Raw genomic sequence first — 27,622 nt, forward strand, 5'->3', positions numbered from 1 at the left:
TCTGCCTCTTCTGGTTCTCGTAGCTTCCTCTTTTTTTATCAAGATGCCTTTTGGTGGGCTGAGAGCTGCTCTAGGGCTCTGCACAGTGGAACAGGCAAGTGCTCAGAGCTGTGTCAGGACCTACAGGCCTGTGGGCGCGTCCGTGCCCACATCCCTGTGCTTCGCCGCTCTTCCCCCGGTCCCTAGAGATGCGTCAAGTCTGTCCTGAAACGTTCGTGTACAGGGGAGGCCTGTGCCCCTGAGCACGTGTAGCGGCTGGGCACACTCATCCAGCGTAGGCAGCGCCTGGATGAAGGAGCCTTGTGGTTACACACCGCAGCGTATCTGTGCCCCCACAGCGTCACGGGTGCGAGAGGCACTCGCAGAACTCAAGTTACTGGCAAGTAATTTTTTCTGTCGGCAAGAGCTTTATAGCTCACCTTTTATTATACTTTCTAATGTGCACCTTGTGTGGCCTTGTGTTTAGCTTGGCCTCTGTTTGATTAATCTATTTGATCAAGGCAGGTTATGGAGCTGGCTTTAAATTACACGTGTTTGCAAGTGCGCACACATGCGCACAGGCATGTATGTAAACTGCAATAAGGGAAAACTGAGGTGGTACCATCAAGGGGAAAAGGCTTAGAGACCCCTGAAACTGAAATTGCACTTAGAGCTGCAACCCCAACCCCTTTTTATTTATCTCACTTTATATGATAATATGATCACCCCCCACATTACACATCATGCTTTCAACCACAAATGGTTGCATCTTACCTAGCAGCCAGTAAATAAGTGTTGATGTGCATGTGATCGTAGGATATGTCACTGAAGATAGCACAAACAAGGAAATGACACGCACAATTTGTTGTTTCTCACAACTCAGTTGTGCTTCTTGCATTGTAGTTACTATGTGATGCACCTCTGGTTTTAGCCTTTGGAGCTTTCTCTTTCAAACAGTCCAATAAAAAAGGAGCCTGGAATTTGTTTACTTCCAGTATTAAAAGCAAACAGTTCAGGGAGCAGGCAACTTTTATTGGGCCCATAAAGGATAAAGGCGTAATATAGATGGTAGAGATTTTAAGCTGTTTTTTTTTTCTTTTTTTTTTTCTGTTTGCTTTCTTACCATGGGTTACATTTTTTTGGGGATACTGAGCTGTTGTGGGGGGATTGGCAGCTCTCACTGATGCTAAGCAAGTCTGTGCGAGCAGACTGCACTAATGCAGCAAGACTGAGTGGAAAAGACTAGTGAAAAAACTTCAATATTTATGAAGTTATGTTTTTTTCTCTCATATACAATGTATAACTTTTAGAAGGAAAAATCTCCAGCCAGAACTGAGAAGAATAGTATCCGTAAATAAAGAACTGTTTAATGGTATTATGGATGGGTGCAATAGAAATAAACTTAGAAGTTAAGAAGTTGTATCTACTGCAAAGCCAGTATCCCTGGTCGTTGTGATACATTGGCCTGAAAAGGGTATTTAGAAGAGAACATGCTTGTACATTGTTCTCTCTCTGTTCACAAACAAGAATTTTGTTAGTGGAACAGAATCTGCACTTCTGGTGGTGGAGACACACATGTGCTGCACGTGGAGTCAGTACCCTACAAAACTACAGGCTTTTGAAATTAGGAAGAATGGGGAAGCATCTGCGGCTCAAATCATGACATTGAAAGGGTATTACTAGATGATGCAGTTAAACCATAAATTTCCATTTGGAAGGACCTCTGTTTTGTAATAGTTGCTTTATAATTACAGCAGAACTAGTCACCTGTCTGCATTTCATAGCGTGATGCATCTGTTATGTTTGATGTGTAACAAACTTAGAAAAGCAAACAAATTCAGAGTTAAAAGGCTGATACTTCTGGGTCTCCTATTCCCCTGTTAGTGTTGATGGAAGCTGTGTTAGCAGATTATGAGAAGAGTTGTCCTTAAAGAATCCCTTTGGGTCTTTGTACTGCCACTGGTCTGACCCTCCTTCAGGAGACCATGGGAAACGTTTATGTTCTTTGGATTAGCTTAGTAAAATTGAATCTGTCGATTTTACACCCCAGTATTTGAGTCTTAAATAATATTTAAGTAGTCCTGTGTTGCATAATTCGAGCAGAAGCCAACCTTACAGTTATTTTGTTAATGTAGTCTATGCGTGATATTCCAGTTTCACAATTCCTTCTTCACAAAATATATTTCTATAGTGATATTACTTTAAAAGTCAATTATTAAAGCATTTCTGAGTACCTTTGCCATACCTATGCTAATAAATTTAAACAGTTTATCTTTGATAGTTAAAAACTTTTGTCCTCTTCAGTAAAGAACACTTTAATCTATCTTTCATTGGCCTTAAATATTGTTTTCTCATGTATATAATAGTAAATTCAGAGGTGCTTCACTGAATCCTGAGATGTGCCCTCTAAAAGAAAATAGCTTATGCATTGGTAGCAAAAATGTCTGTGTACCAACAATGTCTATCAACTTTTAAAATGCAACTGTTTAGAGAATTATTTCTTAGTAAAGTTACAAAATAAATAGTCTCCAAAATATTAATTTAAAGGTGTTGCTAAGTTCAAGTAAATTTTCCAGTCATCAACACTCTCTCCTTCCACTGCTACATATTTCTAAAATTAATTTAGTTTTAAGTTATCCACTCATTTTCTGTTAGGTCCAGACTGTTAGATGTTTATTACTAGCTTCACTGCTTCCTAGTACCTTACCTGTGATGTATTTAGATGATCTACCATTCTCTCCTCCAAAAAAGTTATAAAGGATTGAAGTGTGAAATAAATTTATGCTCGTACTTCCTCTAAGACAACTGTTCATTTATTCAAACATCTATCTGAAAGACCTAATAAACATTTGTATTTCTGATAAAACTTTATCTAGTTAAGAAATACTTGACTAGATCTTTAAGTTGCTAGAACTGATAGAATACTGTAGAAAGTACTTGATTAAAAAAATGAAAGGTTAGTAAATGCATGATTTGCTTTACAAGAATAGCTGAGGAGGATTAACCATAACAAAACGAAACAAAAAAAAAAGAGATATACTAGAGAACTTGAATCCTAAGTCAGGAATTGTTAATACAGTGTAAGTGCTGCTGCTTAAGTTTGCCTTTATAACAAATGAAAAAGTACTTTATTTTACAATATAGGTAATGTTGTGAAAGTAACTTTAAAAAACAAAAAACAGCCTGACTAAAACATTCAGCCTATTTATCATTTCCCAGTTTTATGAGCACTTACATTCCAGCCCCACCAGTTTTGTCAGATACTTCTCTTACTTTTGTATGTATAAAGTCTTGTTGGTGACTTAGATTTTTAGTAAATAAACATTCTGAACAGTATTTTATTTTTGTTTCACTTGTATATTGGCATTTGAATTAAAAATAAATAGTAAATGTGCATTCTGACCCCAAAATATTTTAGCAACATCTGTGTATCGCCCGTTGATAAGCCATGCCTGTATAATTTGTGCAGGACCTTGCATGGTGCAACGTGAGTCCTCAGTGGGTGCCAAGGACATCTGCACTGTAAAAGTAAGAACAATGTTTGCCCAAATGCTTGAGAATAGTTTGAGAGAGGTTCCTGTTTACAAGACAATGGATTTTTATCTTTGGATTGCTCAGGGCATAGTTACTCCCCGTTGGCTAAACTGTAATCGGTGCTCACTTACTCCCTGGCTCCCCTGCTCACAGTAGCTTTCAAAATTGGCTTTTTTTTTTTTTTTCCCCTGAATTTTTCACAGTGGCTTTTCAGTTTTCACAGTGGCTTTTTTCTCTCTGAACAATTAGAAGAGGTGATGGTGGCTTTCAGAAAGCATCCTCCTCGGCAGAGATGTCGGGTTTCTGAGGCGAGGACCACAAGGTTGGCACCACAGCACCATGCGAGGCTTGCAGGCTGCATTGCTCAGCTCAGGACCCATGAGTGGTGTGAGAATGGTTCTCCAGGCTCCAGCCCAGGGGTAGTTGGGGCTGACTGGGGGAGAAGAAGGAGAAAGAGGAGGTAGCAGGGATGGACTGCTTGCACAGTCCAAATCGGGACTGGGCTGTAAACCCTCCTTCTGCTTCCAGGACTTGAGCTGCTCCTGTGTTTTCACAGCCTGGGAAGAGAGGGCAGTTTGCTCTTCAGTGGATCTGAGACCCTGTAACCTCTGTAACTGTAAGCCATGTCTTTTCCACAGGTGGGTTTGAGCTTGAACCTTCAGCCAGGCTGATGCCACAGCTCACTCCTTGTGGTCCATCATCTCTTGTTGGGGCCTTGTCCTTCCACCACCCTGTGCCCCTGCCTCTTGACCATATCAATTTGTTGGCACGGTCAGCAGTGTAACAGGAACATGCCAGCACAATCCGGCAATGTTCCTCTCACTTAGCTCCATCCTTTCCCTCTCCCTCCGGCCTACCCCAGCTCGCCATTCAGTGGTAAGGCCCTTTCTGCCCAGGGTGTGTGTTACCTGGTACCCGCCAATGTGACCCAGCCTCTCCTCACAGCCTGATGTTCCTTTGTTGTTGGTAGCCGCCCGTTACACCATGCTTCTGGAAGAAGGAATATAGTTCAGTATAACCAGGCTATGTTCTGCCAAGAGAACAGGGTGAGCTGAACTGGCGTTTCCAGGTTCAGGACTCTCTCTGTACTAACATGCCAAATCATTTGTCTGAAATGCCTTTTTGCATGTCAGCCCGTGGCTGCTGTACCTGCCAGCATTCAGCTGTTTGCACCGAGAAGTGAACCACTCAACTTTCTCACGTAAAGCTAGGACGCAAAAAGGTGGATTTGCCTTTTCCTGGTATTATTTTTCAATACTGGTATGCCTTTTAAAGGTTAAGGACAGCTTCCCAGAGATCGATGTTAGGGGTTTGCAGTACGAAAACATGGCTGTTTTCCAGGCCACTTCTGTGCAGGAAAAGGGAACGGTGCTTGTGCGGAGAGATATCCTGCTACACCTGAATTAGCAGAGCGCAGTCTGGGCCTAATTTTTTTTTAATTATATGTAGTCTCTTGGGATGATCGGAGGTGGTAAGGGAGGTGGATAGGAAAGCTTTATATAGCTAAAACATTTCCTGATGTAGGGATTGTCGTTCCTGTGCACGGGGCTGGGGGGGGGTGTAGAGAAGCAGAGGAATGAATGTTGTAGCCATAGTGGGGCAGGCGTGGAAACTTGAGGTGCTGCAGTTGCCTCTGAAAACGTGGTTAACGACACCAGAAAGGTGTAGTAAATCTGGAGGAAACTGTGGTTTGGTTTTAAGTGAAATAACTCTACCATTGACTGTGCTTTCTACCAGAGTAAATTCTCAGTGCGTGGAAAATGCAGCGAAGTATGTGGGTTGTAAATTGTGCCTTCCCATGCTCTTGTTGTTCCATCTCTGTTTACGGGACTCTACATTGAAATCGACTGATTTTTAGATCTGTTAGGGGACATCTGTGTTTGCACTATGTGCAGTGTGTTTTTATGAGTGAATAGTAGCTGTGTTGTGTGCTATCCCTCGCCATTAAACTCATGGGATAGGTGCCAAGCGGGAGAAGGCTCAATCACTGTGCAGGTTTTGGTGCATTTATATCCCTTGTGGAAGAAATGAGAGAACCGAGCTTGGTGTGACACTTCCTTTCTTCTGATAATAGAAAAAGAGCTGCAAGAACTGCCTGTCCTGACCTCTCCCTGGGAGGTTCGGGTTTTTAGCAGGAAGGAGGCTTGAAAAATACTCTGCCCCGGTGGGCACTAAAAAAGTATGCAGGTCACCATTGCCATGAGTTTTTTAGAGTTTAGGTACAGTGTGCCTGCAGTCTGGCCATGCTGGCTTTCTCCCAAGTCTGCACTTGACACTTCTCTAAAATTACTTGCCTATCAGGGAGTCTTGGAGAGCTTGCTAATCTGGACCTTGGGCCCTTGTTTCACGCGAGAAGTAAAAATCAAAAAACACAAAACCAATCAAAACCCACAAAAACAGGACCTCCTTCTAATGAAAATAAAAAGAGGATGATCTGCCTGGACGGTCATGTTGACTTGTTCCTGATTTTTCTGGAAGCATCCTTTGGGTTTCTGCAGAGCTGCCCTGCAGCAGACAGGGGTGTCAGTAACAGAAAGTGGGGCGGCTCACATCAGTGAGGAGCAGCTCAGCAGCAAGTCAGTGAAGGGAGCAGCAACCAGGCTGGGGGGCACGTGGGGGTCCCAAAGGTGGCACGGCCATGCAGCAGTGAGGGCGCTGGGATGTGTTCAACCTCTGGGAGAGTGGCAAGAAAATGGGCTCTTCTGTATGCCCTGGCTACTGAGGGTATCATAAGCCTTCTAGTATTTGTGGCATGGTTTCAGGGTATCATGGAGGCAACATAAGTGACAAGGCAGCAAGATGCCACCGAAAGTCTGCTGCGTGGGGCAGTCCCTCTTTACCTGCCGTGGCTGCACACTCATGCAGTTTCTTTTGAAGTGTACTGGTGGTTTTCTGACTCTGCAGAGATCTGATTCACATGAAATGCAGCAGAAAGCCTTACGCTACCAAGAACAGGTAAACGGTTTTCTTCCCGGGTCAGTGGGCGACTGAGGTTGGGGAGGAGGAGCCGTCCCTTTGAACTAGCTGAACTGTGTCCTAAAACTGTATCTTGTGCCTAGCGTGACTGGTGAGGATAGACGTACACTAAGAAATGGGAGAGGAGGCTGGCTTAGTTGTCATGCCTGGTGTTAGAGGACAGAAGGAAAATGGGGTAAAAGAGAACTGCACGCATCCTAGCACAAATGTTCTGACCAGAGGAAAGGCAAAAACTGGTAGAAAACTAGTTGCGTAGGTGCTATGCTGTACCAGAAAATTATACTTACTATAGCTAGAAAGCTGGGCGAGGTCAGGGAGAAGCAAATGAGATGTTTATTATCCAGATTCTTTTCATTAGTATACAAAACTAGAACAGCTGGTGCTGAATGTGTAACCAGATATAGAGGCAGCGGAAACACGGTCAAATAGCATTCATGGCCTGAACACAAATACTGAAAATTACGCAGAAAATTAGCAAATTGTCATGAAGTGGCACTGTGGAAAGAAACAATCGTGGATACAATAGAAAATGTTTGGTGCAAATCACTTTGGGAAGTAATTGTAGCAGACCTGTAGTAGACTTCTGGCTTAGGATTTATATACAGATAGTGTAGTAATAATATTATGAGAGAGAAATTCTAATTGGAATAGTAACATTATAGTTAGGCTATGTATTAGGCCAGATGAATATTTAAGCACAAGTGGTATTAGAATTATGTTCTGTTTCTGGACATGATAGGCAATGGTTTTCTTCCCCGAACAGTAATTCAGAATAGAAGACATGTCATTTTGGACTTGCAAAGAATTGGTGAAATTATAGTAAAACTGATTTTAAAAAAAAAATCAAGATAAAACACAGACTGGGTTAATTTAATTTGGTTTAAAACTGAAGATAGAAAGTCAACAACTTAACATTTTAAGGTCTAATTTCTGTTAAATTAGTAGAGCTGCTGAGTTGGCTTAGGTGAGCTGAAGTACTGGAGGCTTAAATGGACAAAAGGTTCAACTTGAATCTCAAGTAAAGAAAAAGGAGGAGAATTGTGGGAAATCACATAGCTCTTTCTAGCAGAGAACCTTGTAGTGAAAAGGTACTGTGAAAGGAAGGAAGAGTAGTTAATCAAAAAATGCTCACTTCTCAGAGGTCATGGAGGAACAAGAACTGAATGTGTTAAGTGATTTAGAATTTATAAAGTTGTTAAGTTAAAGCAGTTAGTAAAAGTTTATTTAGTAAAGTGTAAGAAAAGGGAGGAAGTAGTTCATCTCTTGTACAGGGAGGGTGGTTTTGAGTTAGCGAGCCTTTTGTTCCAAAGCTAAATAAATACCTTTGCATACTTCACAGTAAGAAGAGTAACAGTACGGGCACAGTGACAGGATGATGAATGGGCATGAGGTTATGAAAATGACTGCAGTTGAGGTGGAAATTCAAGACAGAAACAAATTCCAAGTAAATAGGGATGTGGAATTGCAGTGTACCAGCTGCACTGCAGTACCTGCCTAAGTACCAGTTCTTTCTGTACTGTAAAGTTGCTTGAAATAGGTTACCCTACGTAGTAAATGTTGTGTGCATGTAGTATATGTGGCTTTTCAGTGACTAACACCTGGAAGGCAAATCTTTGAGAAATGCAAGGAGTTCTTCGTAGCTCTATTTTTAGAGTAAACTTAGAAATATTCTTTGTAATCAAACTATGAATTACTGTAACTAGTACCACTACCACTTTTTTTTGTTTTGTTTTCTTCACAAAATACTAAGAAGCACATTCTAATCTCAATAGCTGCAGTTTCCACTGTGTGTGCCCTGGAGCTCATTGAACCATTCCGTGAACAGATTTAGCTCACTGGAAAAACAGAAATCTATCCCCATTTCCTCTTCCTCTTACCCTCCCCCTCCCCTCTTTTTTTTTTTTTTTTTTTAACTGAGTTTGTTTCCTGTCAGATTAGTGGGTTAAATTGGCTTATGGGGAGGACTGAGAAGTGCCAGATTTGGTGCAAGATAAGCCTCTAGGAGCAGGAAAAAGCCTTTGAGGTCAGCAGGAGCAGGGGATGAGAGGGAGCAGTGGCGAGAGGTTAGGTTGTCGCATGGGTGCGTGGCCTTTGGTTTCTCTGTAAATGCAGAGCTACAGGTTGCTCTTCAAGAGCCTGCCGTTTTGTGTAATGGACTTTTTGTTTGTTTTAGCATGCCCTCTGCAAAAATATCTTAACTTCAAAAACCTCCTAAAATGAACTTTTCGATATACTCTAGCAGCAGCCCTTGTATCATGCAATTTACATTGTTTCACAGCACTTCCCCTAAGATTTACATTGTACAGCAACTCTGCTCTTGAGCAAATGTGGGTGAGAGCACTGGTGTAGATCCAGTGTAAAATGTTTCACCTCTGTCTCATCTTACTCTGTGTGACAGAAGATTCAGAAGCACTCCAGAGGTTGATGACACTGGGCAAGGTTGTTTTGGAGAGAATTTCTTAAAGTCTTTAGCCTGGCTGGGCTTCAGGATATGCTTTTCTTCATGTCTGGATTTAATTGTAGATAATTTTGGAGGGAAAAATGTTTTCTTACTTTGTGAAACCCAGCGTACTGGTGGCATCTGGTCATTGTACCAAGCAATCAATCAATCGCTAGATAAAAAGGGGCAGAAATGAGAGATAGAGAAAATAAATGATCTAAGCCGAACTGCCACTGAATAACACCACCGCTGCCACCCCCCCCCCCCCCCCCCCCAAGAATTTCATGCCTACAAGAGCAGTTCTTTGCAGCCCCAGCTAGAAATGACAAAGAAGCGTTGAGGAGGTGCTTACTGGGAACACGTTCTCCCATCCCTCCAGACAGGTTAATAAAAGTAATGTGCGTGTATCAGAGGAGATCAGACCCCTGTAATGAGCCTTAATTCCAAACTTCCTTTCTTTTGTAGAGCCGGGTGAGTATTGCAAGCACTCCCTGAAACTACTGAGGAAATGGTATTTTTCTTTGGGATGGTCTTGATAATACAATTTATGATATTTTGGGGTTTGCTTCATACTAAGAAATGCTTTTCAAGAACTTGTCATCATGGGTTTTTTCATATTTTTTGTTGTTGTTGTTAATACTCTTAAGAAATTGCCAGCTTTTTGGGCCAAGCTGTTGCTTGTGACAGTGATGTGTGAGACTTCACATTACAGGCTAAAATATCAAGAAATAATTGGATGGCTTTAAAAAAATATAGAGAACTGGCACTGTTAAGTTTAAAAAAAACAACAACAACAACAAAAAACTCCTGTCTGAAACCACTGTATTGACTTCTGGTAAAAATAACAGCAAAGTCTGTGACAGTTGAAAGAGAGAAAGGGGGAAAAGCATGGTGCTTTTAAGTTTTTCCCTTTGTTCATTGGCAGTGTGCCCAAACACCCCATTCAGGGCTCTAGAAATGGTTCACTGACTTGAAACTCTGGCTGCTTTTAATTGTGTGTGTTTTATTTGTTTAAATAATGTGAGGAAAATACCGAGTTAGGTCTCCCAACATTAAATTATCAACTTAACAGACATTTTTTTGTCCAACTCTTCAGAAAAGTTGAAAGGAGCTCTTAACTTAAGGGGTTTAGATTTTTTTTTCTTCTGGTTTTCAAACAACATTTTTTTCATGATGATTTTGAATTGTTATTACACCCACAGAGTATCTCTCCATGAGCAGACTGACAACATAGTATGTGTTTACACAATAAGTCAAAGAACACCAAATCCATCTATTAGCATTGATAAGCTGTTGAGGTGTATTAAAGGAGGGTACTGTGCAAGTCATTTGGACTGTTTTTTTAACCTTTTCTGTTGAAAAAAGTGCTTGAAAAAACAAATATTCAAAAAAATGTACACTTGCATAATATGTGACTTATGAAAGCACGATGATTGTTTCATAATTTTGGCTTTTAAACATACTTTTCATAAAACCCTCTTGAAAGTATAGTGCTTTGTTTGGAAATGAAAGTTTCGTTGCTAAAAGTGAAATGTGAAAAAAAAAAAACAACATTTAAGAACACTAACACATACCTTGTTTTAGGTTGTGTTTGGTAAGTTCTTCTTTCTTTTGAAGTAAAATAGAAGACATAACGTAATGTGCATATCAGATGTCAACCTCTTGGTGTTTGTTTTGTAAACCGTGAGACGTGGAAAGGAAAAAGTCTTGCTATAGACTTAACTATATCTTCATTAAGTTGTAATTAAAGAAGAAGACAAACATCCATGCCATATTCCGTATTAGTGAAAAACACAGGCTTGTGTTTATCTGCTTGAAGTAACTGGGTAAGGAAAAAATAGCCTTGCTGTAACCGGTTGAACTGTGTTGTTGCTTACATTCGACTGCTGGAAAAATTATAAGCAACTGTGTCCCTCTGTCAAGTGAACCTTCTTAATTTCTTGTTATGAACGGTTGCTGCTGGGTAGACTGTGAGCTGGTCTGGTACATGGGTTTTTTGAAGCGAAGATGTGTGTGTGCTTTGACATGGTTTCATTAAAATAAATATTCCCAATTATTTTGTAATATTTAATTAGAAATATTTAATTTAGTCTACTAGTGCTGTGGGCAATGGACTTTGTAGAGATGTCCCAAGAGGGACATCTCTTGGGATGGAGAGAAGTTGACACAAGTTCCCCAAGGTAACTCTGCTGCAGGACGAGGAAGAGGAATCCTGTTTTCCAGCCTTACTGGGTGTAATTCAGCTGCAGGTTAAGACTTCTGAATCACAGAAGAGTCTAGGTTGGAAGCGACCTCTTGAGATAGCCTGTGTAACTTCCGTTCTCAGCCCCTTTTGTCTCTGAGAGACTGCCATGCAGACACCAGGGCCAACAGCCCCAAACATCTGGGATGAGATTTGTAAGGCAGCTTGAGCTCAGACTGCCTCAGCGACCGTGTCATGGTGCTGCGGACTTCCCGTGCCCATAACATGTATACAGGGTGTCCATGTCAGGGATTGCAGTCTGACTTCAACACATTCCCTAGCTGGACTTGGGGGGAGTAGATGTGACTTACACAGTCAAGTATCACTTGGCTCGTTTTGACACGTGATTGAGTGGGACAGTACCTGCAGTGAAGGCTCCCTCCTTGACTCCACAGTTCAGCCGTATGAGTGCTGGAGAGCTGAGTAAGAATCAATCAAGATAAATTTTCTTTGCTATTAAGAGTTCAAGAGCAAAAGAAGATGACGTGTTTCATAATTCTTGGGCCAAAAAAAAAAAAAAAAGAAGAAAGTATTTGGAAATGGAAAGGGATTTGGTAATATTCTCTGTAAATCCAGTTGATCTCATTCATGTAATGTGTAACTTCTGATCTCACTCATGTAATGTGCAAATTCTGATCTCACTCACGTAATGTGTAACTTCTAAAATAAATGTGTAGTGCATCCAGTGTCTACTGTTGTATCTTTTTTTCCCATAAAAGAAATTGTCTAACTTATCTTGATGATCGTTTTATTTAATTCATCACATGGGTCCTGGGATATGGATTTACTACTGTACATAATTTATAGGAACTGAAGGGAAATTTTTCTTTACATTAAAGTCAGTGGTGAGCTCCTGTTGATTACAGCTCGTCCAAGATTTTGCTGCTACAGTATAGTATCAGAAGATGTATTAGTATTTATTTCACTTGTTCTGGTGATGATAATTTCCTTTTCTGTGAATGAAAATACAAATCTATACCTGAATCATGCTAACTACATGAGATTTTTGGGTAGCGAACAGAAATTTAGCTGCTCACTAGGGATATTTGAATTGCCCATTTCAGTTGGCATTATTCAGGGTGCCTTCCTCCTGCCTTTGGTGTTCATTGTATATTTCATTTGTTTTCAGATGGGCAGAGCTGTATCCCAGATATAAAGAATACGAATGATGATAATTTTGATCATAAAATGAATTAGCTCTGAAGTGAACAGTTGCTCCCTTTCCTTTTCATTAAAAGAGCCTATTCACTTACAGCTGTCTTAGGATTTTAAGGATACAGCATTTTCTCTGCCTTCTTAGATCAACAGCATTCAACACAGAAAAGGAAAATAATATTTCAGTTTTGTTTGTACTGAAAAAAGATTCTTGTTACTTGTTTAGTGTTGAATAGTGTTTTCAGTGTATCTGGGACTATAATTTGTAGTGTCATCCGCTAGCTCACGCAGAGGAAACTGTTATTCAACCTGTATGTATTCCAGGATAGTAGACAGGAGAAAATTTGTCCTGTTGATTATGAATGTAAATATTGTTTTGAAGGCAATGGTAACCAAGAGTATTTTTCCTATTTACAGAGCAAGCTTTACATGGAAGGATTTAGAAGCCTAAAAGAAGGAGAACCAGTGGAATTTACTTTTAAGAAATCTTCCAAAGGCCTTGAATCAATACGGGTAACAGGCCCTGGTGGGAGCCCCTGTTTAGGAAGTGAAAGACGACCCAAAGGGAAGACAGTACAAAAAAGAAAACCAAAGGGAGATAGGTAATTACCTTACTTTGCCTTTTTTTTATTTGCAAGTTTTTTCTTGAAGTTATGTTTTCAGCATTTATTCATTTGTGAAAGGAAGCCCTTCTGTGTAAATTTGGCTTTTATACGTAGCCTAGTGATTTGATTAAGGTTATTAAGCTGTACCTATACAGCTACATAAATCACCCACTTGATTGGTTTTCCTTGAGAAGGTTTTATTGAATTAGGGGGAGTCTGCAAAGGAATGTAATACTGTTTTGAAAACACTGCTATTAGGCTGAGAAGACAGGTCAGTCTGAATACGGGTGAAGTAATGTCATGTTTAGTTGAGAATTGTGCATGCTGAGGAGACTATTGTGTGCGGTGGGGTTTTAAATTTTGCATCGGTAGTTCTGTGCAGAAAAAAGTATAGGTACTGCAGTTAGGGGTTTGAAAGTAGCAGTAATGAGGTGTGTGTGTTATTTGATGAATTCTGTTTTTACTCAAAAAAAAATAAAAGAATATCAGAAGTTTCTGAAAGTCATAATGGCTGGTAGTCTGAACAAGCGTTGTAATAATATTTTACCAATTACAGTTTAATGACCAGAGATGCGCTTATTTACACAAGCACAGCAATCTGACTTGCATTGTTTTACTTTACTTTCTGCCCCTAATGGCTTGAAGAAGTTCCATATTCCTCTTCACTATGAAGTTACCTCTACCTGGTTCCCCAATGACAGCCTTCCTGCCCAAAAGCTCTTGTGTTTCAGTGGATCTCACCTTTACCCGAATCTCTTTTCCTCATGGCATTTCTCATCCCAGTAGCTGTCATGACTGATATCAGGGGGAATACATACATAGCTTGTGAATATGGAGCCCATTCAGAACATCCCAACAGCCGAGTTTCCCCTGCAGCGCTGGATTTACAGCATGACTTAGAGGTAGCTCTCTTCCATTGCACATTCAGAAACAAAGAATAGCTTGGGAAGGAGAGGGTCACCTGGATTGGAAGCCCAGCCCAATCTCTAGAAACAGGATCAGAAGCCTTTGCTTGATACAGATGAACTCCACTTGTACCCACATCTGTTAAAAGGCCTGTTTCTCTTTCCCCTTGATTTTTTTTTTTAATTAAGGGCTGGAAACAACATGATAGTTGTCCTTCTTTCACCTTCTTTGTAAAAGCTAAATACCATGAACAAAATTTATTGCTGTGTAACAGATCAGAGTCCATAACCATAACAAGGGGAGACTTTGTAAGCAGGACAAAGCTTTCTATTTGATTGGTCACCATATCTGACCTCTCAGCATTGTGTTGCATGCTGTGGCTGTGAAACCTTTTTCTTCTTCTTCTTCCTTTTTTGTTGTTGTTGTATTTGAAGATTGGCTTCCAATATTCATAGCATTATTGTTGTTGATGTTTTGTACTGTGGCAGTAAATAAAGGCCACGGTCATACAGTCGTGATACTGTTGTTCTATTTGTTGCACATGTATATATGAAGGAAGACAATCCCTACTTCAAAAACTTCGAAATTTAAATAGGTTGTAAACAGACCAGGAAAAATAATATATATTTAAGAAGAGAGGGATTTGAATAAATTGCAGAGGAAGCAATACTTTCAGAATGTAACTCATCCTAGGTAAGCATCTAAAATATATGGGATGAGTCTTGCCTTGTGGTTGTTTCTCTTCATGGATTACAAAAGGATCCTAGCTCCAATGTTGTAGATATATCCCTTACAAGTCCTTTATGTTAGGTGAGATGAATTCTGCTTTTGATGACATCTTTTCATAGCTAAAGCATAGACAAAATTGGACAGATATATCCCAGAAAACAGTGTTGAGGGGTAATCTGTGAGACAGTATGCCCTTTCGTGTTCACCTGCCCTTAAAGAAGGAAAAAATTCAAAATTACACTGAATTAATTTGAATATGAAAACATGGGGAAAAACACACTTCTACCTTAAAAATTCTTATGCTTAAGTTGGGAAGACACCAAAGAAGCCTGAAATTCAAACTCCCTGAAGTAGCACTGATGTTATCAGCCGATGAGGAACAGTGTCTTTGCCTCAAGGAAAATAATTTTGATTGAATGCCTAGCCAATAACAAAGTGCATCTCCAACGTGTGTAGTGGAAAATTTCTTTAAGATTTCAATTCTGCTATGAAAACCACCTCCGTTTATAAAAAGTTAATTCTGTGTTCTGGTCTTTTTCTCTTTTCCATGTGATCACTGTAACAGCGTGCAGGCCCAGCCTGGCAGCATGGTTTGAAGTGGCTCCTGTTAAATGGCTCCCATGGTTGTTAATGGTGTGGGCAGGATTTAGGGCAGAAGGGAAGAACAGAATCACAGAATCGTCTAGGTTGGAAGAGACCTCCAAGATCACCTAGTCCAACCTCTGACCTAACACTAACAAGTCCTCCACTAAACCATATCACTAAGTTCAACATCTAAACGTCTCTTAAAGACCTCCAGGGATGGTGACTCAACCACTTCCCTGGGTAAAGAACGGCAGAAGTGGTTAGAGAAAGCAAAGGAGGGAAAAAGAAAGGGAAAAGCAGCAGTGTGTGAAGGGAGGGAAAATAAAGCCATGACACTGAGGTTACCAAATATTGCTGGTTGGTAGATTTTGTGGTATTTCCCCAATAGACTCGGTCTCTCTGTAATTTACAGCATGTTGTTGCTGTGGGGACCTAGCTATAATAGTTCCCCCTCAACATTGCTGTTGGCCACATGAAGTTTATAATAAGGTGGGGGAAAGGTCTGTAATTGCTGACAGCTATGCAGGCCGCTGAGGCATATTTCTCAGCCTGCACGCTGACACGTACTGGGATGGGGAAGGGAAATTCTCTGCGGCCTGCATGAAATGAAACTGTGGCCATAAGCAGCCTGCTGGCCTCACATTCCCAGACTTTACTATAAGCTTTTGTAGTATCCATGTGTCTTCCGTATTTTTTCACAATACCAAGAGTAATCTGGGCTAGAGGGGAAGCATCTGAACAAAACCCAGTTGGGGTTCTAGTCTGGCAAGTGCTGGGTTCAGAGCTCACGTATTGCAGCATAAATGTGAGGTGGCAGCTCTTGGGGCTTGTCTACCTAAGGCAGCTGGGGGTTGGATGTGCAGCAGTGTGTTAGGACAGGCTGCAGCTCCCTGCCTTCCTAGGAACCCTTAACACATGCTGAACTCTGTGTGTTTTGCTCGGCTTTGACAGTGAGCTCACTCAAAAGTATTTTGTGCTGCTCTCCAAGAATGAGCGCCGGGAGCTGATATGAAAAAGATAAAGCACTCTGAATTCACGCCTTAATCAGCTGCTCCGTAACTCGTAGACAAGTCCATGAAATCTTGATTTAGAGTAGAGTAAATGAAATCAGAACCTAGCCAGCCATCTCAGTATAAGGTTTGGAACAGGGGGAAAAAAAGTATGGTTTTCTTTCATTTTTTTCCCAAACACTTCAATGTTTGTATGTGACCCAAAACAAACCTTTTTTTACAAGTAGCTGGGAAAATACTCTTTATTGTGGTCCACATTTAAATATTTTTTTTTCTGTACATCTTTGGCACCATATTAACAAAGAAAGGATGCTCACAGGACTAGAAGCTAGGGTTATCTGTGGGACCTTGAGATATTACCCAGTATCTGTAAATATTTCTCATTGAAACTCAGATCTGGATACTTCTTCGGCAGAGTGTCTGTAGTGCTGTATCTGCTTGAATTGGTACTTGGTTCAAGTGGAACATTTTGGAGAGGGGGGAGGATGACAAACTTTCTTCTTGTTTGCTTTTGAAGTATTTACAACAAAATGGAAACAAGAAAGTCAAGCAAGAAGGGACAAGAAAGCAGTAATTAAGGGTGTAGCTCTATCTCCCAATTTCAGTTATTGAAGTTTCAGTCCTATGCTACCCTCTACTAACATCACACTTGTGGCAGAGATGCTTTCTGGCACAGGTGAACTGTACCAGTAAGTGGTTTGGATATAAACTTGCAGTAAGTTGTGTGTTGTGAGATTTTGTTTTTGATGTGAGATATTTCACTGACTTGTTTTACAGCATGGCCCTGCAAGTAAAGTGTGAGGAAGGGAGCTGAGAGCTGTTGGAAATGAGGGAGCTTACTGAAACATTGCCCCTGAAAAGACTGTAATGCTGAATTTTGTTCTAGGAATATGGCTAGTGAGGTAGTCACATATTCTAGCTCAGTTGGCTATATATTAATGAGCACTGCAGCACAGATGTAACGCTTCAAAAACTTTTTCCAGTGTAGACATCTACTAGAGAGAGGCAACAAGAAAAGAAGTGGTTTTGCATTAAATTGTAATAAGTGGTATTTGCCAGTAACTCTTAGATATGACAGAAAGCATATTTTCAAACAGAGAAAAACATACTTCTAAACCTCCAGCTGAAATACAGCCACTTGAGGCAGGGGGCTATAATCAAATAATAAAACTCTTCCCTGGTGAACTGTCACTTAAAATTAGCTTGTGTCTGAGTCAGAAAATGGATTTAATATCTGAAGACATTCTGCAGATGATCCAAAGTTAGATTATAAAAAGATCATAAGTCTTTCTCACATAGCACATCTTTAAAAGTTTATGGTCTGCACCAACAGCTGTTAGGGGCAGTGGCACCGTGGTGTGCCTTTGGGAACATGTGGACTGAAGTTAGCAGGACGAGGAGAACTAGTAGAAGAACAAAAGTTACATGATACAAAGTCACTTCAAACTCCAGATTATATCAAATTCCATCCCCGCTGGATAAATCGTACTCGAGTGTATAATTTAATTTTCATAGAAAATCCGTTGATGGCTTGAGTTGAGCAGATTTTTGTGACGGATACTTGAATAATCAGGGTGGTGCAGGCTGTGAAGGAGAGCCCTGACCTAGTAGGAAACAAGAGAAGCTCATAAAACCCTCACTTAGAAGATAGTGGGGCCAAGGAGGATGGGGAGAGCCCTTCAAAAAGGGGCACTTCCACTCCTGCTCTTGTCCATGCCCCCCTGTGAGCCCCAGCAGACATCTGTCCCACAGGGACCTGCTTCAGGCCCTGCCGTAGCATCAAGGGGCACCGAGGTGAAACGGGGCAAAGGAAGTGAGAGAGAGAGCAGCTGTGCATAGAGGGGGTGAGAAGCTCGGAGAGCTGTTCGCTCCGACAAAATGGTGTCAGCACCCAACTGTCAAAAGGTTGAACTTTCCTGCTTCTCTCCTAGGTAGACAGTGTTTACAGTTCTGCCCTTTTCTAAAGAGGAAACTGGCAGGGAAGTCATGCAGAAGTAACATTGCTTTCATGCACGTTTCTTTAAAATGCAGCCTTGCAAAAGGACCTTACATGAGCGTGGCATTTTGGAGTTTAAATGTGAGCATCTCCTCCTCCCTGTCTTTCACCTGATTTTAGATAGTAAGAATTTCTTTCCGGTTTACATTCTTCCTCCCGTCATTTTTCAAGTGTAGGGTATTTTCTTGGCTGTTTGCTGTTTCCCAACTTCCCAGAGATTCTGCTGCACATTTAGTTTCTCTTTCCCGTGTTGTCTGAAACCCCTCTTAACTTTAGGGGACTATAAAGACCACCATGGTTTTTGTTCTCTTATATAAAAACTGCTATGTGAAATGAGGTCCCTGTGACCTAGTATGTTGTTTCCAACAGGAGCAAGTACTTAAGGAGAGACTGCAAGAAATAGGGGAGCATGGTGTTCCATCGCTGGCATTTAGTGGTTTAGGCATTTCTTCACTGTCGACACCTAATCTGCAAAAGATGATTAGATGGTACTTTAAGTACCTGAGGAGAGCTGGACGCAACTTCCTCTTGGATCCTTAAGTAAAATTGTTAGAGTTTTATACAGTTAAGAATTCACACATTGTCAGACAATAAAGGGGAATAAAGACCAGTCTGACATGTGCTTTCTTAAATTACCTTCTTTTTGATACTTGCTAACTATGCTGTAACAAGCCACCAAACTCATATGAACTGCTCATAACAGGAGCAGCAAGATACTGCTAGATCTAAAGAATAATAATAATAATAAAGCCTGAGAGTTTTGCACTACTGGTACTTTTAGACAGTTACGATTTTATTGGACTATAATCATTAGGGACAAAGTTTTCCATATTTGCTCCTTTATTCAGGCTGGCCACCTTTTTGGAAGGCTTAGCAGCAGTCCAGGTTTTTACAGGAGTGGGGTAAAACCAGAGGGCTTCATTAATGGAGTTAAAAAAAAAAAAAAAAAAAAAAAAGGAAACTTTATAAAATAGCTGCCAGTTGGTGTTCTGGAGCAGAGTCTTGAAAGCTGGCTTGGAGATGGATCTCTAGGGCAGGGGGATAATCTTTCCTCGTCTTTGTGCAGAGCCATCCAAGTCTAAGTTACAAGCCTCTGAGAAGTGTTACTGCATATATTCATTAGAAAGCCCTCGTTAAAATCTCTAAAGCATCCATCTGTGTTTAAGTGAGCTCAGCAGCCGCAGACTTGCAGCATACCAAATACACAGGCATGCCTCCAGGACTCAGTGTGTCCAACATGATGAGAACAGAATCAGATCTCCAAAACTGGGTATTTTCTTCATCAAAAGACGAAAGGAAGATGGTGGCTTAAGGGAGGAAAGACAAAACAACTGCCACTGACCAGTGCATGTAGCACCCAGCACCTACGGACCATACGTTGTTGGGCATGATTTCATCTCTGGCCTAGGGTGTACATAAACGTCAGTCTTCTGGAAATGCCAGATGTAGGAGCTGTGGTAGAATAAGTACCCCAGAGCAAGAGCACAAGCCGGAAACCCTCAACTCTCAGAAGCAAGAAAGCCTTCGCTTGCCTCGCTTCTACCCCCAGATCTATCACGCAGCATCAGGAGTTGCTTCCTCAAAAGATGATGGCTTTCTCTTCCTGCCTACTTCCGTAGCTCAAGCTGTTGCAAGCCAGGATGCTGAGCCAAAAGATCAATATTCAAATGTTGGGCTAGGTGTAGGAAGGGTTACAGTTGTACGTAATTATATATGCATTATAAGAATAAACTGTGTTGTTTTTCAGAAGACACTTAGGAAATTCCATTCCAAATTCAGAGAACCTTATCTAATTTGCAAAGCCCAGTGCCCACAGTTAGATAGAGGCTACAAAAATTAATTTGGTCCTTTATCAGCTGCAATGGCACTTAAACCAAGATCAGCTAGAGTTATTTTGGGGTACTCAGGCACACTGCTGCAGTGTGCTGGTTGGCAATATAGGCATTTCCTCATTCATTCAGAGGGCTGTTTTCTCATGTCACACATTTTTAACTACCAAATTCACCACAAGGCAACTTGAAAGCAAGTTTCAGATCCTGGGCTGCTCTTGAACTTCCATGACTGTGCTGCGCTTCAGCCTGATCTCTCAGGTGAAGGCAGGAACTGGCCTTTGCAGTTAGACACAGAAATCAAAACATACTAAAATACATGCTTTCTTTCCATCCTGTGTGCCTTCTGATGGGGCTATTCATGTGTTTCAAGTGAATGCAAATTTCTGTGCTGAAGCAAGAGCTGGCAACCTGGTGGCAGGTTTGACCGATTTTCACCAACTGATATCTAAACCTAATTTTCTTCATTAGAAGCTTGCAGTAAGAACAGAATAGAGCCTGAATAAAGTTGTGCATGGTATCTGTTTGTATGAGTGTACAGTTAAGAAGAAACAGGCCCCAAATTTTCCATAGTGTTTGTAATAAGAAATCCAAATTTGATGCTAAAGTAAGTAGATACAATTCCAAAAATGTACAAGGAACAGATGTAGTGAGTAGGATGGTGTCATTTTTACACAGCCTCACGTAGAGTAAGCTGTCCCTGCACAGCAGATGGGTTTCTTAAGTACGTACACTGTTTTCGGAATGCAGAATATTTTCTGTAATTGGATGTCTTCTCGGGCCTTGTGTTTTTGTATTTTACCCACTTTCATCAAAGGATGAGCTGTCTCTCATTTACAGTAAAATACCAGCATATATCCAGGCGTTTGCTGTGGTGTACTGGTACACCTGATGTTTGCACTGGAGTCTTAACTTGCAAGTCTGGACAAGCGAATTGCTACAAAGAGTATTATGGAAAGTTAAACTGTTTTAATGTGCCAGGTTGCAAAATGCCGTAGGCCTGAATCTGCTTCATGAATGATGAAGCTGCAACATGTAGGAGAAGGAAGTGGGTAACCTTTTCACCCATCCCAGTTTAATTTTTCTGTTGTTATGGTCAGCTGCTAAGATCCTGTTGCAATTGGAGGAGCTTATGATGATATTTCATACCCTGCTCACCTTTTTAGAGCGTAACTCTTCAGGTAGCACTTGCTTGTTCTTATGTTAGTGGGACAAATACATGCATTACTGGTGATGGGTTTCTTTGTTTTGAGGGAATTTAGAGGCAGAGAGGAGAAGCTAACTCATGTAACTAATGGGTTGAACACCCTTATGGAAGCAGAAGATTGCAAAATGTTTTGGTTTTAGATTTTGTATGTGTTTCAAACAACTTCATTTAAAAAAATCAAAGAATTAATGTTTCTTTCAATAAGAAGACACTTAAGATCTCTCTACTGGAAAACATACTCTTACATACTTCCCTGTCATCTCATGAGAGCTCATTTTGCACGGAGCACATGGCTTAATACTGTTAATTCAAGAAGAAAGGAATGAAGATTTTACAAAACAGTTAACAACTGCTTTTCTAGTCCTATAGTAGTGATTCTCCACACATATCTCAAGGAATTTGGAAGCAAGAAAGAACGGAAGAGTTGTACATTTGAGAATTTTGCATAACTTAACAGAGATTAGGCATAACTTCAATGGAGTATATATTATTTTTTAGCAAATAGTTTACAAAAAGTCATTTCAGTTTCCTAATGAACTGTCATTTTCTTCCTTAATTCAAATTTCTCCCTGTTTGGTTTCTTACTACTATAGTAATGTACAACTTTCAAGCAGAACAGAACAAAGAAAAAAAGTGTATACATTTTCAGGGGCCAGTTCAGTAAATACTTGAGCTAGTGCTTTCAAAGGAGTGGGGAAGAGGGTATTATTTGAAAAGATTTTCCTAGTTGTGGAAATTTCTCTTTAAGCTGATGTTGACCCTGACCTACAGACTGTACTGATTTTTGCTCATGTGATCCTCTATAGCCGTCAGTGAGCTGAGAACAGAACTGCTTGCAGCAGGACAAACTGTCTTTTAAAAAGATTCATGCAATCTGCTATATTTCACTAGAAAAAATGTTCAGTGTAAATACTGAAGTCCCAAAACCCTTTTATTTTAGGAAAACAGTTGCATTTCCTTGCTCTTCTGGATGGGTTGCACTCCAGCATCACCTGGTAAACGTACTCAAAGCACACAGTATATAACAAGAGGAAGATTATAATGGTGGTTCCAGACGATGGGAAAAAAATGCCATGTATCTTAGCTTGTTTAGTCAGGAACTTGAAAGCTGGACAAAACTAAATTATAGCCTACCTGCTAAATGAGGTATTCCCAAAATGTTGTCTGGTAATGTGTATGGTAAATGATTTACCTCTGTCAATTAATCTGAAGCTCTTCAGAAGGAATACAAGTTCTGGAGCCCTTTAATTTCAAATTAATAAAGTCTGTGCAGTAATATAATTCCAAATTGCTACAGCTGTTTCTTTTATTAGCTGTGGCTTCATGTTTCTGTCCTTGACACTTAAAGATCAAACCTACTTAAATATGAATCATGTAAAAATGTGCATTTATTTTGTCAAGAAGCTCAGCAGCTCATTATGTAAGATGAATGTGTCACAGAGGTAGTCATCTCCATAGTGGTGGTGCAGTCACATTGTTGTTATTCCCTCTGTGCCCCCGACCTTTATGAGTGCGCCTACAGTGTGCTGGAGTGCTTCTCAAACAGGTAATAAGGCATATGTCATGAAAAAAAAAAAAACAACACATGTTTTTCAGGGCATATTTACACCAGGAAAGGTAAGCCTATTTTGGCAAAAAAAAAAAAAAAGAAGTACCAGGTTAAACGACCCCTGCACAAGTTATGTGGCATCACCCATCCACAAGTAGCAGGACTAAGCAGGAGTTTGCACTTGTTTCTTCTGGTTATGGGAAGCTCTTCAGAGAAGAAAGTGGAGCTCAAAAAGAGACTCTCCTGTGATGTCTGATCCCTCAAACAGTGTGACTGAGACAAGATGATGTTGCAAGGACAATGAATAGTGAGGAGATTAGGAAGGAACAGGGACATGAAATCAAAGTTAGACTTGGGGGAGCTCAGTAATGAGAGGGAAGAGAAGAGCTTGAGGAGGAAAGGACAATCCGGGATTCTTGGGCGAGGGGCCAGACCACTGAAAATATTGTCAGTATGAGAAATACAGGTTTTCTGAGCTTCCAAATTGTCATCTAAAAGCTGATAGGGAAATCTTCAGGGAGTGCAAACAGGTCTGAATTGAATCAAAGTTTCCTCCCTTTTTGAAAGATTGCTGTAAGTCAACAGCTAATGTGTAAGGAGCTGAAGTTGAGGTGGGAACTAAGTACCTGCTTTGTAGCTCTGTGACGACTGAGGAGGTTTCAGCATATCTGTGAGTGTTGACCTGAAATGGGACTTCTTGCAGTAGTATGCTTATTGTGTGTTCCTCATTTACTGGGTAACAAATGTGATGCATCTGGATTTTATTTTGCAGCACCATCAAATACTCCCAGCTGTAAAAGTTGCTTGATTTCAGCATTGCCCTGTATATAGTGGGTGCTATAAAATAGTGTTCTACAGGCTCTAATATTTCAAATTGGGCACCTAGAATAAGGCTCCACTGGAAAATGGTTTTGGCTTTTTTCTTGTGCTCCAGAATCCTTTGTGTCTCTTTGAGACCAATTAAACCACACAATTTCACAGATATGTTGCAAAGTGATTAATATTTGCAATACATGAAAATAGAATAATAGAATTATCTAGGTTGGAAAAGACATTCAAAATCATAAAGTCCAACCATCAACCTGACCTTCGGAGTCACATAACTAAACCATGTCCCTTAGTATCATGTCTGCACGTCTTTGAAATCCCTCAAGGGATGGGGACTCCACCACTTCCCTGGGCAGCCCCTTCCAATGCCTGACCACCCTCCTCATGAGGAAATTCAGCCTGATATCCAGTCTAAACCTTGCCTGGCACAACTTGAGACAGTTTCCTCATGTCTTATAACTTGTCACCTGAGGAAGGAGACCAACATCCTCCTTGCTGCAGCCTCATTTCAGGTAGTTGTACAGAGCAATAAGGTCTCCCCTCAGCCTCCTCTTCTCCAGACTAAACAGCCCCAATTTCCTCAGTTGCTGCTCATAACTTGTTTTCTAGTCCCTTCAGCAGCTTTGTTGCTTTTCTCTGCAGATGCTCAAGCAACTCAATATCCTTCTTGTAGTGAGGGGCCCAAAACTGAACACAATATTCAATGTGCAGTCTCACCAGTACCGTGTACAAGGGGATGATCACTTCCCTAGCCCTGCTGGCCACACCGTTTCTGACACAGACAGGATGCTGCTGGCCTTCTTGGCCAGCAGGGCAGACAGCTGGCTCACGTTCAGCTGGCTGCCGACCAGCACCCCCAGGTCCCTTTCTGCCAGGCAGCTTTTCAGCAGACTTTCCACTTTTCCCCAAGCCTATACTGATTCACGGGGTTATGACCCAAGTACGGGACCCAGTGCTTAGCCTTGTTGAATGTCATGCAATTGGACTGAATAAAGTCAATACTTCCGTATTGTGTTATTTAGGTGGATTTAGGTATGAGTCCAGGCATTGAATTAAGTAGGCTAAAGAAGTAGTCAATGACCATCTTCCATTTCATGCAGTAAATGAGAAGAGACCATGTAGGAGACCTAGCACATCATCATATAGTTCGTAGTTTCTACAATATAAATTATTTCTTGCTCTTTTAGTGCTGAATCTGTACGTAACAGGTAGAAATTAGCATAAATGCCGTTCTGTCTAGCAGCTAGGTTTGGGGATTTGGGCTGGCTTTTCTTTGAAACCATACTGTGGCACTGCAGGGAAAGGATGAAGGGAGTGGTTTCCCTGAAGAAATTGCACATATGCACGAAAGAACAAAGGTGTCTGTGGAAGAGCTAGAGAAAGAGCCAGCCGAGGCTGGCAGTATTGATGAAGTAGATGGAGCTGGGTTTGCTCAGTAACAGACCCGTGGAATGGTTAAGGAGGAAAGAGTTGTGAAGGGTCACTGTGAAATATGGGAGCGAGCTAAACAATTTCTCTTCTTTGATCTCCATTCATTTATAATCTTACTGGTATTGAGTCTCCTGGCACTATATCTTTTACAATGAATAGTTGAAAGTAAAAAAATTGATTTAAATTGCAGTGGTCTTGTGCTGAATGGCTTTTTTTAGCCCAGAAGTTACTTGGAGTTTTACTCTTCTAGCTGTTGGACAGCTTAAATGCTAAGCATTTAATTTACTTCAGGCGGCTCTGAAAACAATAGCAAACCACAGACTGCTCTTACTTCATTGTCTGCAATTAATGTTGCAACAGCCTTTGCATCAAAGTTTAACCAGCACGCTTTGATTTCCTCAATGATAAATTGATATCTTCTGACCAATATAGAGAGTTGAAATATTTCAAGTTTCAAATTCAACTTCAGATTTTTTGATGTTGAAAATTAGTGCCTCTGCCTTTTTGTTGTGCTAAACTAATAACACAAAACAAAGAGAATAGTGTGTGTGTCAGTGTGTCTGCATAATGAGATTAATCGTTCCCTAAAATTAGGCAATTTTGTTTCTTCTGTCAACGGGAGGGAATCATCAGTGGTTGTCAAAAGGACTAGAAATTGTACGTAGTTCATATGTAGAGAAAAATACTATTTATTTACCTTTTGAAAGGGTTAATTTTATTTACATTCTTTTTCCTTAGTTATCGCAAATCACTTCTTTCTAGAAGTATATGAAAAATCTTTAATTTCTTGTTGATCAGGTTAAATTTTCCAAGTTTTTGTATTTTGATATATTTTGGGGGGAATCATGGTTAGCTGCTTGCATAGTCAGTGCTAGGAATATGTGCCTACATCTTCTATTAAAATATGCCAAGCACTTCAGTTTTTCTAAGTCAAAAAAAATCCACAGAATTTTAATTTGCTTTTTATTAAGGATTTCAGTGGGATTTAATTTTATTAAATGTGCAAGTATGATTAATCACTTCAGTTTTAGAATTTTTGTCCTTATGTACATTGTGTAACTTACAAATTTAACTTAGAGCTCGGAAATATTTTTATCGAGTGGATCGTTCTTGCTACCCTTGTGTTTCTAACTCACTGGAGCCTCCTGAAGTTATTGTTTTTCCCTTACAATCTACACATTTCATTTACGCATAGAAAAGAAACGTCTGGCATGTTGTTTTTTTTCTCCTTTTTTTAAATGAGAGCTGTATGCTCATTGTCCAAACAAGCAGCAAAGAATCTGTTGTATGGCAAGAAAATGAGGGAGGGAGTCTCACTAATAATCAGTACATTCACATAAACTGGCACTGTTTAATTTTCTCAGTTAGCTATGCTATACTTTCACCCTTACAAGAACACAAATTGTGTTTAAAAATGCCTGCCATGGAAAAATGTTACTTCAGAATGTAAAGATTGCAACCACTTAAAACACATATCCATGGTTAAAGATGCTGACTCCCAATTTTCTCCTGTCTAGAGCTTTCCTTTTTTATCTTTGAAGTTAAATCATTATTCTGTGCTGGTGCCATTGGTTCTGTTTATTTTTGTATCTCTCAGAAATGAAAGGTCCAGTCTTTTTTGGAATAGTTATGAGTGTAACATATCAACAAGTTTATATTTTATACGGCTTGTGGAGCTGGATTTTGGAATTTGCTTTTTTAGTGGTTCTTTTGTGGAAGAGAAATCTTTCAGGCATGAATTGATAGTCCAGATCTTTTGAGGTCTGTCTGTGCTAACCTATGACCTCTGTTCTTACGAGGTCAACATCTGAGGGCAGGAGATTAAGGCAGTTAAAAGATTGGAATGGGAACTGGAATGGAAAAATTAGCCAGCACATTTTGGGTGGAAAACATCAAAGTCATCAAACAATTTGCTTATTTTAAACTCAGTTTAAGGGTAACAAGCTAATTGTACTGTGTTTGTTGATGCAAGCAATTTATATTATTTGAGGAGATTAACACCGAAGAATTTTTTTTTATCAGAGAAACATAATGTATGCTCAGTGTAAATGTGCTATGTATTTTGGATTGTAAATGCTTTTGTCCAACATTTTTAGCATAATAATTCAAGATCTGATCCTACAGTCAGTGCACTTAATTAGCTCTATTTCTTATAAGCAGCAATAGTAAGTGTTGCAAAATCTGAATCTTGCTTGTAATCTGCTGAAGACCCCTCACATTCATTACAGAATACAGGTGCTCTCCGTACATGAGAAAGAGTTATTCCCATTTATATATTTCCTGACTCTGATGCTTAAAAAACATTTGCAAGCATCTCTTTTTGTTCTAGCTTTTCAAATGTGAATTCCTTTTCAATGCAAACTTGTCACCAAGGAATGTTCTTTCATAGATTATAAATGGATTTAAAAGAAAATGGTCTGTTTGTTCTTGTCTGTCATAGTTGAAAATTCATTAGTTTGTTTTAAAAGAATGAGGACTTAATCTTTCATTTGTACAATTGCTTTCAAAGATGATATTATCTAGAGAAAGACAACTTTCCACATCTGAAAATTATGCGAGTTCAAGGATATGTGTAAGCAATCATATTTTTTGTCTTGCTTGTTTGAAGTGCAAATAAAAGT

The 27,622-nt window shown here is 40.2% G+C and overlaps 1 protein-coding gene across 1 annotated transcript in view; it reads left to right on the forward strand.

Moving 5' to 3' along the window:
- Positions 1-27,622, forward strand: part of LIN28B (lin-28 homolog B) — an 84,347-nt gene that overhangs the window by 31,384 nt on the left and 25,341 nt on the right. The window contains exon 3 of the mRNA XM_035564852.1: positions 12,744-12,928. Coding sequence (XP_035420745.1) covers positions 12,744-12,928 — 185 coding nt within the window. The remainder of the gene's footprint in view (positions 1-12,743; positions 12,929-27,622) is intronic.

This window comes from Cygnus atratus, chromosome 3 (genome assembly GCF_013377495.2).
Source record: "Cygnus atratus isolate AKBS03 ecotype Queensland, Australia chromosome 3, CAtr_DNAZoo_HiC_assembly, whole genome shotgun sequence".
NCBI classification, from domain to species: Eukaryota; Metazoa; Chordata; class Aves; order Anseriformes; family Anatidae; genus Cygnus; species Cygnus atratus.